The sequence below is a fragment of the Penicillium rubens genome (genome assembly GCF_028828025.1).
Source record: "Penicillium rubens strain IBT 27055 chromosome Unknown utg000002l_segment0_segment0, whole genome shotgun sequence".
Classification (NCBI taxonomy): domain Eukaryota; kingdom Fungi; phylum Ascomycota; class Eurotiomycetes; order Eurotiales; family Aspergillaceae; genus Penicillium; species Penicillium rubens.
In genome coordinates, this window is record NW_026890600.1 from 9,176,538 (window position 1) to 9,189,646 (window position 13,109).

The 13,109-nt window shown below is 50.8% G+C and overlaps 4 protein-coding genes across 4 annotated transcripts; 2 read left to right on the forward strand and 2 right to left on the reverse strand.

The window, feature by feature from the left end:
- Nucleotides 1-519: 519 nt before the first annotated feature.
- Nucleotides 520-1,903, forward strand: N7525_005909 (TVP38/TMEM64 family protein; the record flags this gene model as incomplete). Its single annotated transcript, XM_002564294.1, has 3 exons — nucleotides 520-983; nucleotides 1,064-1,483; nucleotides 1,558-1,903. The coding sequence occupies 3 exons, from the start codon at nucleotides 520-522 to the stop codon at nucleotides 1,901-1,903; spliced, it is 1,230 nt and encodes a 409-aa protein (XP_002564340.1).
- A 636-nt stretch (nucleotides 1,904-2,539) lies between these two features.
- aof2 (putative lysine-specific histone demethylase Aof2) lies at nucleotides 2,540-5,806 on the forward strand (the record flags this gene model as incomplete). Its single annotated transcript, XM_002564293.1, has 1 exon — nucleotides 2,540-5,806. One exon carries the CDS (start codon nucleotides 2,540-2,542, stop codon nucleotides 5,804-5,806), a length of 3,267 nt encoding a protein of 1,088 aa, XP_002564339.1.
- Nucleotides 5,807-6,353: 547 nt separating this feature from the next.
- On the reverse strand, nucleotides 6,354-7,506 carry trr1 (thioredoxin-disulfide reductase TRR1; the record flags this gene model as incomplete). The annotated part of the gene is made up of 3 exons (XM_002564292.1): nucleotides 6,354-6,436; nucleotides 6,502-7,401; nucleotides 7,485-7,506. 3 exons carry the CDS (start codon nucleotides 7,504-7,506, stop codon nucleotides 6,354-6,356), a joined length of 1,005 nt encoding a protein of 334 aa, XP_002564338.1.
- Nucleotides 7,507-8,234: 728 nt separating this feature from the next.
- On the reverse strand, nucleotides 8,235-12,534 carry N7525_005912 (uncharacterized protein; the record flags this gene model as incomplete). Its single annotated transcript, XM_002564291.1, has 5 exons — nucleotides 8,235-9,375; nucleotides 9,435-9,637; nucleotides 9,695-9,820; nucleotides 9,874-11,150; nucleotides 11,229-12,534. The coding sequence occupies 5 exons, from the start codon at nucleotides 12,532-12,534 to the stop codon at nucleotides 8,235-8,237; spliced, it is 4,053 nt and encodes a 1,350-aa protein (XP_002564337.1).
- Between the last annotated feature and the right edge of the window lie 575 nt (nucleotides 12,535-13,109).

Below are 13,109 nucleotides of genomic sequence, written 5' to 3' on the forward strand. Positions count from 1 at the left end.
AAGATAATATAATACATAATAAGGAGACAACCAAATGTGAAGAGAATTATAAAATTGTTAGAAATAAACAAATAAAGACAATAGGAAGATTCATGTACATATGAGTTGTACTTGTATAGCATCATCCCCAACATCCGATGGACACGATAGATACAAATATATAGACAAATATATACCTAGTTATATAGGGATAGTCACATAGTCACCTACTTATAACATAAACTTTGAGATTCAACGAACGTAAACAACCTGGGGAACATGTAGATCAACCCGAGCTCAAGTCCGGCGGATCCGCTGACTTGCAATCTGGACTTTCAGTGATTTTCAGCCCGAAAGTGCTTGGCTTACTCCTCCATGTTCGATCCATCAGGGCATTGAACACGCCCTTGGAACTTCTTTGAATATTCATCTATTGAGGTATCGCACTTTCGGTCACTGTTTTAGAGCGGTTCATCTTTTCCCGGATTCGACCATCCTCCTACCAGATATTGATACCCCCGGGACTATACCCATTTTGCAATGCCGGCGGACTACCAGTCCACCGCCAGGGCGTTGTCTCTTTCACCCTCTTCTCCGGATCCCATATCTTCCTCTCCTGGCAGTGATGCTCAGCCGCCCTGGAGTCGCGCCGGCAGGCGAAACCCCGGTAGGTCGAGCGCGCAGGCTACAAGCTACCGCGATCAGATAATCCAGCGCGGGACAGAGTTATATGTCCGTATGAATAATATCTGGGAGGAGATGACCCTATGGAAGAAAGTCGGAACTGTCTTCGCTGCCCTCTTCGTGGGCGCATCCGGTATCGCGTTCATGGTGTTGACCGGGAAGTTGTTCATCTGGCTTGGCCCGGTCGCTGAGAAGTGGGAGACGTCTTGGCTAGCCGCCTTTATCCTGTGGCTGTGTGTGTTTTTCGTCTCCTTCCCGCCTCTTGTAGGTTGGTCTACATTTGGGACTGTGGCAGGTTTTATATTTGGGGTGTGGAAAGGGTAAGAGACCGATTCATGTTGCTTTACTATATCGGCAAAAACAGTGAGCAGGAGGCTAACTCGATATTTTTCTTCTACAGATGGTTGATCTACGCTTCCGCCACAATTATTGGGTCGACTGTCTCGTTTTATGTTTCGCGGACAATTCTGTCTGGATTCGTCAAACGCCTTATGGAACATGATAAGAGGTTCGCCGCATTGGCCCTGACATTGAAATACGATGGCCTCAAGCTTCTTTGTATGATCCGTTTATGTCCGTTGCCCTACTCAATCTGCAACGGAGCTGTGTCCACATTTCCTACGGTGCAGCCATTGATGTACGGACTTGCGACGGCCATCATCTCTCCCAAATTGTTGGTTCCTGCGTTCATCGGTAGTCGGATACGTCTGCTCTCCGAGAAGGGCGAGGAGATGAGTGCGGGGTCCAAATTCGTGAATATCTGCAGTATTATCTTTACAGTCGGTATTGGAATCTTTACCGGTTGGTATATATACCAAAGGTTTGAGCCCCCGGATTCATCTGTTGTTAATATCTTGTGGACCCATGCTGATCCCTTTCTTTTCCCTGTTTTAGAACTTTGGCCCGCGCAAAAGAGCTCGAAGCCCAAGAGCGTGCAGATATCCGAGGTTCTCTCCAAGCTGATCATGCAGCGCACCGCCCTCATCGTGGGTTTTCGGAAGATCCTGATGTGAACAAAGCCTCTCTTACGCTTGCAAGAGATGAAGAAGAGCGAATTGGATTCACTGATTTGGACGATGACAATGTTGACCTGGTCTTGGGTGACGACAGTGACAGTGACCAGCCGGGTCCTTGGAAAAACTCGAGGAGGTCATATCACGATGAGTTCACCGATAATGACTCGGACGGGTTCGCAGGGGAAGAAGAGGCATATGGTCTGCACACTCATGTTCAAAAATAACCAAATAAATGAAATAGAATCCTGATATTGATCGTAAGATGAAGAAACGTTACTCCTTAAGAGAGAGAGCCCTTGGACGTGGACGAACTTCCGTGCCGCAACCTGCCGGACTGAGAAATACGCCCCGCTCCGAGGAATCAAGCCAGGGTTTTTCTACTCCATATCACTGTCCCTTCATCAAGTGTCTTCAATTACAAGTACCATTCGTTTCAAAAAACAATATCCTTGCTCTCTTTAATGGGCTTTATTCTCAATTCGGTGGGAGGGTTTTTGTGGAGGTGAATCTCGATGTATGTCCTGATATCCGTGCTTCCTCGGTCTTCTTCACAGATCTATTCTCCCATACTCCGTCCTTTTTACCATATTACATCTCATCTAACATAATCCTAGTTGATTCATTCATTCAGCCTGTGCTCCTTCGGCTTGCCACAGATCGAATTCCTATGACCATATCATGGGTGAACGCCTGAATATTTGATATCCACACATTCTCGGGATAGAAAGGGACTGTCGACATCACATCTTCGAGTTCACAAACTACGTCTTTATTGACGTAGTATTTTCTCTCCTTTCTTTTTCTACCGTCCTGAGACACATCTCTTTTGAGGAGCTGCCTGCAGATACCCGTGTATCAACATGTATGGCGCAGCGTCCTTGAAGTTCCAGGGTGGAATTCCCCCGAGTCAAGACTCATACATGAACCAATATGTTCCAAACCCCGAGATCACAGTGCAGAGCCAAGAACACCTTCTATCTGGGCCGACAGAACTACCTGAACCTCCTGCGAAGCGACTGCGCATCACGCACAAGGCTTACGAAGCAGCTTCAGCGTCAATTGCTCTGGGAAATCTAGAACACAACAATTCCAAGTTGCAGACCTTCAAATCTGATGGACCCCATATTGTTGGCTCGATGGACAGGCTGTATGCCGGTGGCAGCAGCAGTACCCCGAATGAGTCGACAACCTCGACCGACTTGACATCTCCCTTTGAGCTAAAAGCATCTACATCACCTCCTCCCAATCCCCTACAAACTTTTTCTGCACGGTCAGTTATCTTTGGACCGAATGTACTGGAAAGCGGGAAAGTTGATTTGTCTAAATGTCGACCCCGATCCTCCATCCCATCTAAAATCCACCCCTCTGTTTACGGCGAGCAGTGTGTTAGAGCGGCGTATGCATCACGGCTAAACCCGTACGCTCTCCATCGCCAAGAACAAGAATTCTTGCAAGACCACCTTTGCCACGTTCACGTCACAATCTACCTCAACATACGAAATGGAATACTGCTACTCTGGGGGAGAAATCCCATGGTGGCTGTTACCAGGGAAGAAGCACTCGGATGTGCCAAAGACTATCGATGGATGAACCTGGCTTCGTTTGCTTACGACTGGCTCGCACGAAATGGCTACATCAATCACGGATGCGTGGAGGCTCCATTGGCCCCGGTGAAACCGAAACGTGGAAGACGGAAAGAGGGACCTACAATTGTCGTAGTCGGTGCTGGAATGGCAGGTCTGGGGTGTGCGCGTCAATTGGAGCATCTTTTCCGCCAGTATCGTGGTTCAGACGCCCTGCCTCGAGTCATTATCCTCGAGGGACGTCGAAGAGTCGGTGGACGCATCTATTCACACCCGTTGCACAGTCTCAAGTCGGAAAACCTGCCTGATGGGCTTGTTCCAAAGGCCGAAATGGGTGCTCAGATCATTGTCGGCTTCGACCATGGCAACCCGCTCGACCAGATAGTTCGTGGCCAGCTGGCACTTCACTATCACAAGATACGGGATGTTTCGACGATCTACGATATTGATGGATCACCCGTGAATGAGGTTCAGGATGCGATGGCAGAAAAGCTCTACAATGATTTGCTCGACCGAACCGGATTCTATCGTCACAAAGCAAAGATCGCGCCAACCGCCCAGGGAAACCGCGAGATGATCGATGCTGGCCGCGAATCGGCGGTGGATGACGGACTCACTGTGCGACAGTACGAAGAGGCCAGGGCAGCTGGGACAATAGATCTATTGGTCCCCACAAAGCGAGTTCGACGAGGAATAAAGCACAAGACTGCGGAAAATGAGCCATCCGTTGATGTGGCCAGTGATCTAGCGGGGAACTCGGAAGATGACCCGGCAGCCTTGACCTGCCAGAAAACTGGATGGAAGCTTAACCCAGGATACACCGTTAACGATACTATTGAGCTGGACCAGATTGCCGAGGCATCTCAGGCGCAGACTCTCGGTGCAGTGATGGACGAGGGTGTCAAGCAATATCAGAACATGCTTCCGGTGACAACCAAGGATATGCGGTTGATGAATTGGCATTTCGCCAACCTCGAGTACGCCAATGCAACCAACGTGAACAAACTTAGCCTATCAGGGTGGGACCAGGATATCGGAAACGAATTCGAAGGTGAACATTCTCAGGTCATTGGTGGCTACCAGCAATTACCCTACGGACTGTACATGCTGCCAGAAAAGCTCGATGTCCGCACCGGCAAGATTGTCACCGAGATCTCTTACGACGCAACTGGGTCCAACATGAACCAGAAGGCAGTTGTCCAGTGCGAGGACGGAGAAAAGTTCCTAGCAGATCATGTCGTCTTCACCGGTTCTCTCGGGGTCCTGAAGCAGCAGAAAATCAAATTCGAGCCTCCTCTTCCGGACTGGAAGCGTGGCGCAATTGATAGACTAGGATTCGGAATCATGAACAAGGTCGTTCTAGTGTTCCAAGAGCCATTCTGGGACACCAAGCGAGATATGTTTGGCCTACTCCGTGAGCCGAACAACTCTGCTTCTATGGTCCAAGAAGACTATGCGGCCAACCGCGGTCGATTCTATCTGTTCTGGAATGTCATGAAGACTACAGGACTCCCATGCTTGATTGCCCTCATGGCTGGTGACGCAGCCCACCAAGCAGAATCGACATCAGACGAGGAAATAATCACGGAGGTCACTGGCCAACTTCGAAACGTCTTCAAACATACTACAATTCCCGATCCTCTAGAGACTATCATCACCCGCTGGGGCCAGGACCCATTCACATACGGCAGCTATTCCTACGTAGCTGCGAAGGCCTTCCCAGACGATTACGACCTAATGGCCCGGTCAATCGGCAACCTCCACTTCGCCGGGGAAGCCACCTGCGGCACCCATCCAGCAACCGTCCACGGAGCCTACCTTTCAGGCCTCCGCGCAGCATCAGAAATAATCGAGCCGATATCCGGACCCATCGTAATGCCCCACCCACTCGTCCCTGAGAAGTCAAAAGTAACTCGAAGCAAATCATCCACACCAAACGGCCAAACGACCAAGAAATCAAGAACAAGAGGCAGCTCATCCCTCTCCTCCAGCCCAACAACCACGCAATCCAAGCCCCCCTCAACCTCCACCTCCCGCAAACCAACCTCCACCGAAAAATCCCGCCGCGACGCCTACGACCAAGCCCTATGGACAACAATCTACGCCGAGCTGGGCTCCGCACCACCACGCCCCGCAAAATCAGGCCTAAACCCCTTCCTCTTCTACCAAAAAGACTACTGGGCGCGTTGCCGCGACCAATGCGACGAAGCTCGCCGCGCAGCATCAAACAATCCCAACGCAAAGGCTCCACGCGACGAGATCCGCGCCGCACTAGGCCAGATGTGGCGTTCTGCGACGGCAGCTGATAAACAGCCGTACATCGAGCAGACGGAGATTAACCGCCGTGCTAATGCCGAGGCTTGGGATAAGTGGAAGGTTGATATTGCTGAGTGGGAGCGGAAGACTTTTGTCGTTAAGGATCGGTGGTGTGCGGAGAATCCGTTTGATGAGTGGGTTATGCCGGAGTACGTTGATGAACATGCCTCCGTGCCTGTGCTTGCTACTGCCTTTACGACTGTGCCTGCTTTGAAGTCTGAGAAATGAGGATTTATCGGCGTTTATGGTGGGTAGATTATCTGCGTAGACGGTTAGGGAAAAGAAGGGGAAAGAAGGTAATTCGTCTCTGTAGAGAGGCTTGTTATGAGTATCGTTTCAGCTTTAGTGATATCAATGAATTTCAATGAATGACAGTTTTAATTCTGATGGTCTTGTTCATGTAGATAAGTAAGAGAATGTTAATGTTGTAAACCTTGGAACGTATTAAAGATGATATGGGAGCTTCTCTTTTTCTTCTATTTCTATTTCTATGGGTAGTATAGGCATCCCAAGCAGACCAATTGATATAGAACCACAGAGACCACTCGATTTCCTCTTTCATGATGGGAAAAGGATCAGGGAAGAAGAAAAGAAAAGAAAGACGTAAGGAAACCCATCGAAATATGCACAGGGAATTTGGGAATGAGATATCGCATAAAACAGATATAAGTCTAGAAGCAAGAAGAATCCTCGATACACGCGCCAAACATCATGTTTCATGCATCATGACAACGAGAAATAGGAGAGAACAGTAGGAGAAAGGGTGTATATATATTTAGAGCACAGGCTTTGCCTCCTGGTGAGTCTCGGTCTCGGCGATGAACTTCTCAGCCTCAAGAGCAGCGACACAGCCAGATCCTGGTAGAATATTGAGTTAGCCAAATTGCAATTACTATGAATGAGATGCTGAAGTATGAACATACCGGCACTGGTGATAGCCTGACGGTAGCGCTTATCCTGAACATCACCGCAGGCGAAAACACCCTCGACGTTAGTGAAGCTAGTACCGGGCTTGGTGATGATGTATCCCTCGTCGTCGAGCTCAACCTGGCCCTTGACGAGACCACTGGCGGGGTCGTGACCAACAGCGTAGAAGAGACCGTTAGCCTCAACGACCTCCTCCGCGTTAGAGAGAACGTCCTTGACACGGAGGTGGGTCATGAGGCCGTTAGGCTTGTTCTCGCCGATAACCTCGGTGGCGACGGTGTTGAAGCGGACCTTGCACTTGGGGTGGGCAAGGAGACGATCAGCCATGATGTTAGAGGCACGCAGCTTGTCCTTGCGAACGAGAACAGTCACGCTGCTGCCGTACTTGGCCAGGAACATGGCCTCCTCGGCGGCGGAGTCACCACCGCCAATGACGTACAGGGGCTTGTTACGGAAAATGGGCACGGCACCGTCGCAGACGGCACAGGCGCTGATTCCGTTCTGCCAGTAGGTCTCCTCGCCGGGCAGGTTCAGACGGCGGGCGTTGGCGCCTGTGGCAATGATGACGGCGTCGGCGGTGCGGACGGGCTCGCTGCCTTCGTCATCGTTCCACTCGGTCCACATCTTGAAGGGCCGGGAGGAGAGGTCAAGCTTGGAGATGGTCTCTGTGATGATCTCGGTGCCGAAGCGCTCGGATTGGGCGCGCATGTTGTCCATGAGCTCGGCGCCGCCGATGCCGCTGGGGAATCCGGGGAAGTTCTCGACGTCAGTGGTCGTCGTGAGCTGACCACCGGCGGCGGTACCGTTGGCGAGCATGCCCTCGTAAAGGACTGGCTGGAGCTCTGCGCGCGATAGATAGATAGCGGCAGTGTGGGCACCAGGGCCGGAGCCAATAACTGTGGGGGAAAACGGTTAGAACTCTGATATCGAAGAAATCTAGGTGATCCGGATCATTCGATCTCCTCGAAAAACCACTTACTGACTACTTTAGAGTGCACCATTCTGGCGGTATTGGAATTGACGCGCGACGGCGTCGGAAATGACTTGGAGAAGACCGAGGCCGAAGGAGGAGATTGTTGGTGAAGGGTAGTGGCCGCAGTGGCAGTCAACCCAATGGATCGAAGGGAGGGAAAACGACGAAAGGCGGAGGAAAACAGCTTGAAGGTGTTTCTGGGAAGTGGAGGGGAAAGGAATAGGGAGAGGGGAGGTATAATATCTTTTTCGGAGGGGCAGTGGAGACCGGGATTAGGTGATGAAGTTGATTGATAAACCGGCGAGATTCAGGGAGACTGGATCCTCAGACAGGATGCGATTGGATTCTCTGTCTTTCTGGGGTTTCCAGACCACGCGAGATTAGAGATAATTCGTTTAAACTAGGCAATTTAAGGCAATTTAGAGCAATTCCAAGGCAATTCGAGTCGGCTGAATCAGGTTGAGCATCGAGGCTCCGAGGCTTTCTAAGCACATGTCACGTGAAAGGTCGAGACCGCTGATGTAATCGAAAATCTCATCCATGGATCAGTTCACTCCGAGGCGCTTCTTCCGGGCCGAAGTTGTATACTTCGGCTCTACGTTGTACTTGAGAGATCGTGGATTGAACATCACATGTTGGTATGAACGTGTTTAGGTGAATCATTCGTCAAATACTATCTCAAGTAATAAAAATCCATACAAATCATCAGATCGAAAAAAAAAAAGAAAATGCCACACCCAACGTCAATATAGTACATTAGATTACGCCGAACCACTTCTTCCGTGGACGGCTATGCTCCTCAGGACTGCGGGAGTGTTCAGCCATCATATGCGGTGGGAGACGTTGAGGCACTTCGCCCTCAGAATCTCCATCCTCTTCACTCCCAGGATATCCCTCGTACTGTGGTTGATGTTGTTGGCTTGTGGCGGCGTTAGCGCGGGTATTATTGATAAGGTCGTGGTCCTCGTAATCGTCTTGGTCATCGTCATCACTATAATCTTCTTCTGCTTCGCGCTGTGCATCTGCTTCCCCATTGTTCTTTTTGCGGCGGGGTAGGAACTTTCTCCAGCCCTTGACAATCTGCGTTGGGGGCGGGTCATACTCGGTCCCGTCGTAGTGCAGTGCCGGGACGAGCAGTTTGTAGGGTGTGGTAACACCCGACGGGTCTTGTGGGCTGATCTCTAGGTTCAAAGTGATGGCGAGCCCGCCTTCTAGGTTGATGTAGGCGCCTGCGCCATCATCGCCCTGCTTGGCGGCTTTCTTTACCGCTTTTTGACTGAGATTCGTTGGTCGCCGGTGGAAGCTGCCAGGTCGTGCAGGTGCCGGGCCCCCAGGTCCTGGGAAATAGCTGTCCCCGTTCTCGTGGGGCTGAGCGGGCACATCAACGCTTGCACGTCGATTGAAAGCAGCCTCATCGCCTCGGTTGAAACTCATTGTCCTCGTGGGAGGTGGTCCACGGGTAGAAAGGCGCCTGAGAATGCCAGGCTTCTCGGCAGACCCCTTGTCTCCACGACCCAGCGACAATGTTCGCTGCAGCTTATTTGGCCGAGGTGGTGGGGTCTCTATTATCTCCGACTCGGGTGTGTCAGGTGGGGTAGATCCGGGCTTATACTCACGGATCGAACACCAGTTTCGCCGAGGTAGTAATCGCTTGTTGTTGCGGGCTTTGCCATTCACATCCTGGACAAAGATGGGAACGACATCCTCGTCTGTGTTCGAGTCCATGTGGTGGACTGTATTCCGCTTATTGAGCGTATCTGCAATGAGGTCGGTCTCCGGAATGTCTGCAATAGCAGACGAGATAACATTCGGCATGTATCGATAATCATGGTCTTTGGCAATATTCAATTTGGGATTCGAATAGAACTGCCCAATTGCAGCCAGGTGGACATCACCACTGAAGGATCAAGTTAGTTTTTTATCGTTCGGAATCTGGAGTGCAGTGTCTGGTCTTACCTGAGTATTGTGATCCGGACTGACTTCTCCGCGGCCAGATCCTGAAGATCCTCAACCAACCATGTGCGCTCGGACTTGAGATGCTTGCCAGCCCAATGGTCATCAAAGACCTCCACATTCCCGCCAGATCGATTTACAAGCCCACCAAGTACTCCAGCCTTGCCGAGGGACTTGCGGCTGTTCATGAAATTGCGGAGCATTGCCTGGGGTCAATGTTAGTTCTAAGTCTGATCAAAGACAGAAGCAACCAGATTACATACCACTCGGGGGTAAGCAACAGGGACACTTGTGAGAACGACCAAATGCTTTGTCTCTCCTTTCATGATCTCCCTGTGGCAGCGGTCCCACAATAAATCACAAGTCTCTTCGCTGAGAACTTCATTGCTCTGCAAAAACATGTCAGTGTAGTCCACAAGTCCGAAAGATGGAGTATCCATACCCGTCGCTCAGTGCGGCAGTCAAGAGCCAAAAGTGAAACTCCCTGGCCCAGAGACATGAACAGGTTTCGGCTCTTCTGTTCAATATATGGACCAGGATGAGCACCAAGAAGCCAGCTAGGCTCATCTGTCTCGGTTTCATCGGGAACACTGTGGTGCTGGAACAGCAGGTAATACTTGAAAGCAATCTTTCCAATTCCAGAGATAACAGAAGTCTGCATGAAATCATCGTGGTAAGAACCAAAGCCTTCGAATATTTCATGATCGTTCCACATGTTGACCATGGGAATCTGCGAGTTTGCCAACGAGAAGAGGCCCTGAGAGAACCATGCAGCGTAGCGCTCCAGGTAGAACTGCTCCAATTCAGCCCGGAACTCGGGTGTGAATGACGCCCCATATCTCTCGGCAACATTTTTAATTTTAATCCATTCCTGGAAGAATGTGGACTCTGTGATAACCGAGTCGTTGAAGATTTGATCACCACCGCCGATCATCACATGGAAGGGACGAGTTTGATGCTCATTAAGGATATCTCGCCAAAGCGGATCAGGTCCGCAGACTCGATCAGAGTCTGCAGACGGGCTGAACCCGTTACCACTGTGGAATATTATGTTCATGGATTCTCCAACCGGTGGCACCCAGAATCCCAAGGCAGGTCCCTGGTTGATCCGGTAAGCGATTCGCTGTTGCGTTGTGCTCAGTTCAACTTCTAGGTTGAACCGCCAGAATGTTACATCTCTTGCAGCATCGGCGTACAGACGAGCTCCTGGGATATCTCGGTGCAGACTTGCGGTTTCGCCATCGGAGGCGTGCATCCGGTTGGAAGGCATGGGCTGTTTGGCGCCTTCGCTGGTATAGTCGATCATACTAGGTGAGAGCTCGTATATGCCATCATCGTTCTCAACGAACGATAGGTCGACTTGCTCCTCCACATGTTCAACTGGCTTCACGTAAAGCGGTCGCCCATCACGGCCAATTTTCATGAGCCCGGCGGTTGGGTCAACATATTCGGGAGCCAGTTGCATTCCATCTTCATGGCTGATCACGACGGGTGGAGGAGGAAGAAGATCCATCGGCTGAGAGAATAGTCTCAGTGTGGGTGGAGTTTCGTAGGAGGAGCGAGAATCTTTAGTCACTATCATGATAGATCCTCGCCATATGTCTTTTTCAATGGGACCGCTGGCTCCATCGACCTTTACTCGCTTGATACCTGTGTATCGTAGCAAAGGTCCACATCGTAAGAAGAGGTGAGGTTGGAAGTTCTTGTGCTCAGTCATTCCTAGTGAGCGTTAGTAAATACATTCCGATGATTTTGTGACAAACAGTAGCTTGGAACCAGGATGGCGGAGGACCTTACCTGTCAACTTCTGAGCTGGGGACTTGTAGTTCTTGGGAAGAGCCCTGCTCTTTCTGCGATCTTTGCTACCACCACCTTCCCACCACGCCTTGCTGCGGTCCATATCAATATTCTGGAAATCAAAATCAGGGGCCGCAAGCCGAGCAGGCTGTGCATTCCTCCACTCAAATATTGGTGGGGGCGTAGGTGGTGGGACATTGAAGGACACAGACTGTTTCTTGGGCTTGACCTGTGACTCGGCACTACCCTGAGGCGGTGCTGTTAAAAGTTCGTCTGTTGTCTCCGCTCTTAGACCAGCGGGAGCCTGCATAGGTCGAGGACCTGCTTGAGACATCGAGCGACTGTGGCTGATATTGTTGGCAGGTGCTGGTTTCGCGGCAGGTCCGCTCACTGTGACTGATCGTCTAGGCACCTTGCCTATCTTAGCTGATGATGGGATAGTGGCTTCTGCACGTGTATATTGGGGGTCCTCGGGTCGGCGAATAGATGGGTATTGAGGATTTGTTGAAACTGTCCTGTTGTGACGTACAGCCGTGCCTTCTGATTGTCGCTGTTGTGGTGGTGCAGCCGCATGTCCATTGCGCATGCCATCCCCAATTGGAATATCTCTCCGTTCGTTCCTTCTGGCTGTGCCAGGGGCTGGTCGGCTTTCTGGCTGCGCACGTTGTGTTGGTGCTTCACGTGCTACCTCTGCCACCAATTCGGCTTTCTCTTGTTCAGCCTTCTTGCGCGCAAGCCGCTCTCGGGCTTTGATTTCCGCCTGTTGTACTCGTGCCCGCTTCTCTTCCTTGCTGATTCCAGTCAAAGTTACTTCCAACTTTTGGAGGGGAGATCGCTCTGATGCCCAATCTCGCCGCGAGTCACTGGCGGAGACGGAGCGTGTGGTATTGGACCGAGTCGGGGGAGACACAGGCGGTGGTGACTGGACATGGATCTCAGGCATAGCTGCACCGGGTTCTTGGGAGTGGGGCTCTGTGGGAAGAGCCCGTGGTGTTGTAGATTCCTCTGGTAATTCTGAAGTGGATGGAGGAATCGGCTTGCGGGTTGTATAGTTCAGGTTTCCTTCTGGCTGGTTTCGGGCTCTGGCCGAGAAAGACCTGTCAATCTGCCCTGATGAATTGGTATCTCTTGCGTTCGTGTGAGCTGTCTTCGTCTCATCATATTCCGCTTCGTGTTCATGACTTTCCATGGAAGGAGCCTTTTTGCGATTGCGCCTCCCTGGAGCTCTTTGCGCTCCGTTGGCAATGTGGGGGTTGGAGCTGCCATTTGCCATATCGGGCGATCCACGCATTGCCATAGCAGCCATTATGTGTACTCGCGCCCGGACTCAAGGCAATAATCGGAGAAATGCGTAGATAGAGTGCCAAGTATACGCAATTGCGAACCCAACTAAAACAATAATCGTTAATGTTGGTTCCAAAGGCAACCTGAGCAAATTTAGGGGGAGGATCACTTGATATTTCTCGAAATAGTTGAAACGAGTTCGATGCGACTTGATCTGATGCCTAACGCAGGGTCACCACACCATGGCCCGAGCTGATTCGTAGGCAACAAGCCAAGTTGGGCGGGGGTATAGGTCCACGCAGCGGTGACAGGGAAGTTGGCCTGTATAAGAGGCGAACCGATAAAGACTAGGATGGGGGTGTCAAGGGGGTAGAAGATGAGATGAAAAGAAGAGAAAGATTTCAATCAAGTCCAACAAGTCCAAGGAAAAAAATGGAAGGCAAGGTCTATACATCCGATATCCCGGTGGCTGGTTATCCCCAGCCTTCGCGCGGGGCCATTGTCATACGAAGGTTTTATCAAGGGCTGTGATCCTTGGAGAGGCAATATATATAGATCATAAGACGTTAGGAGAAATATGAAATATCAGATAGTGAA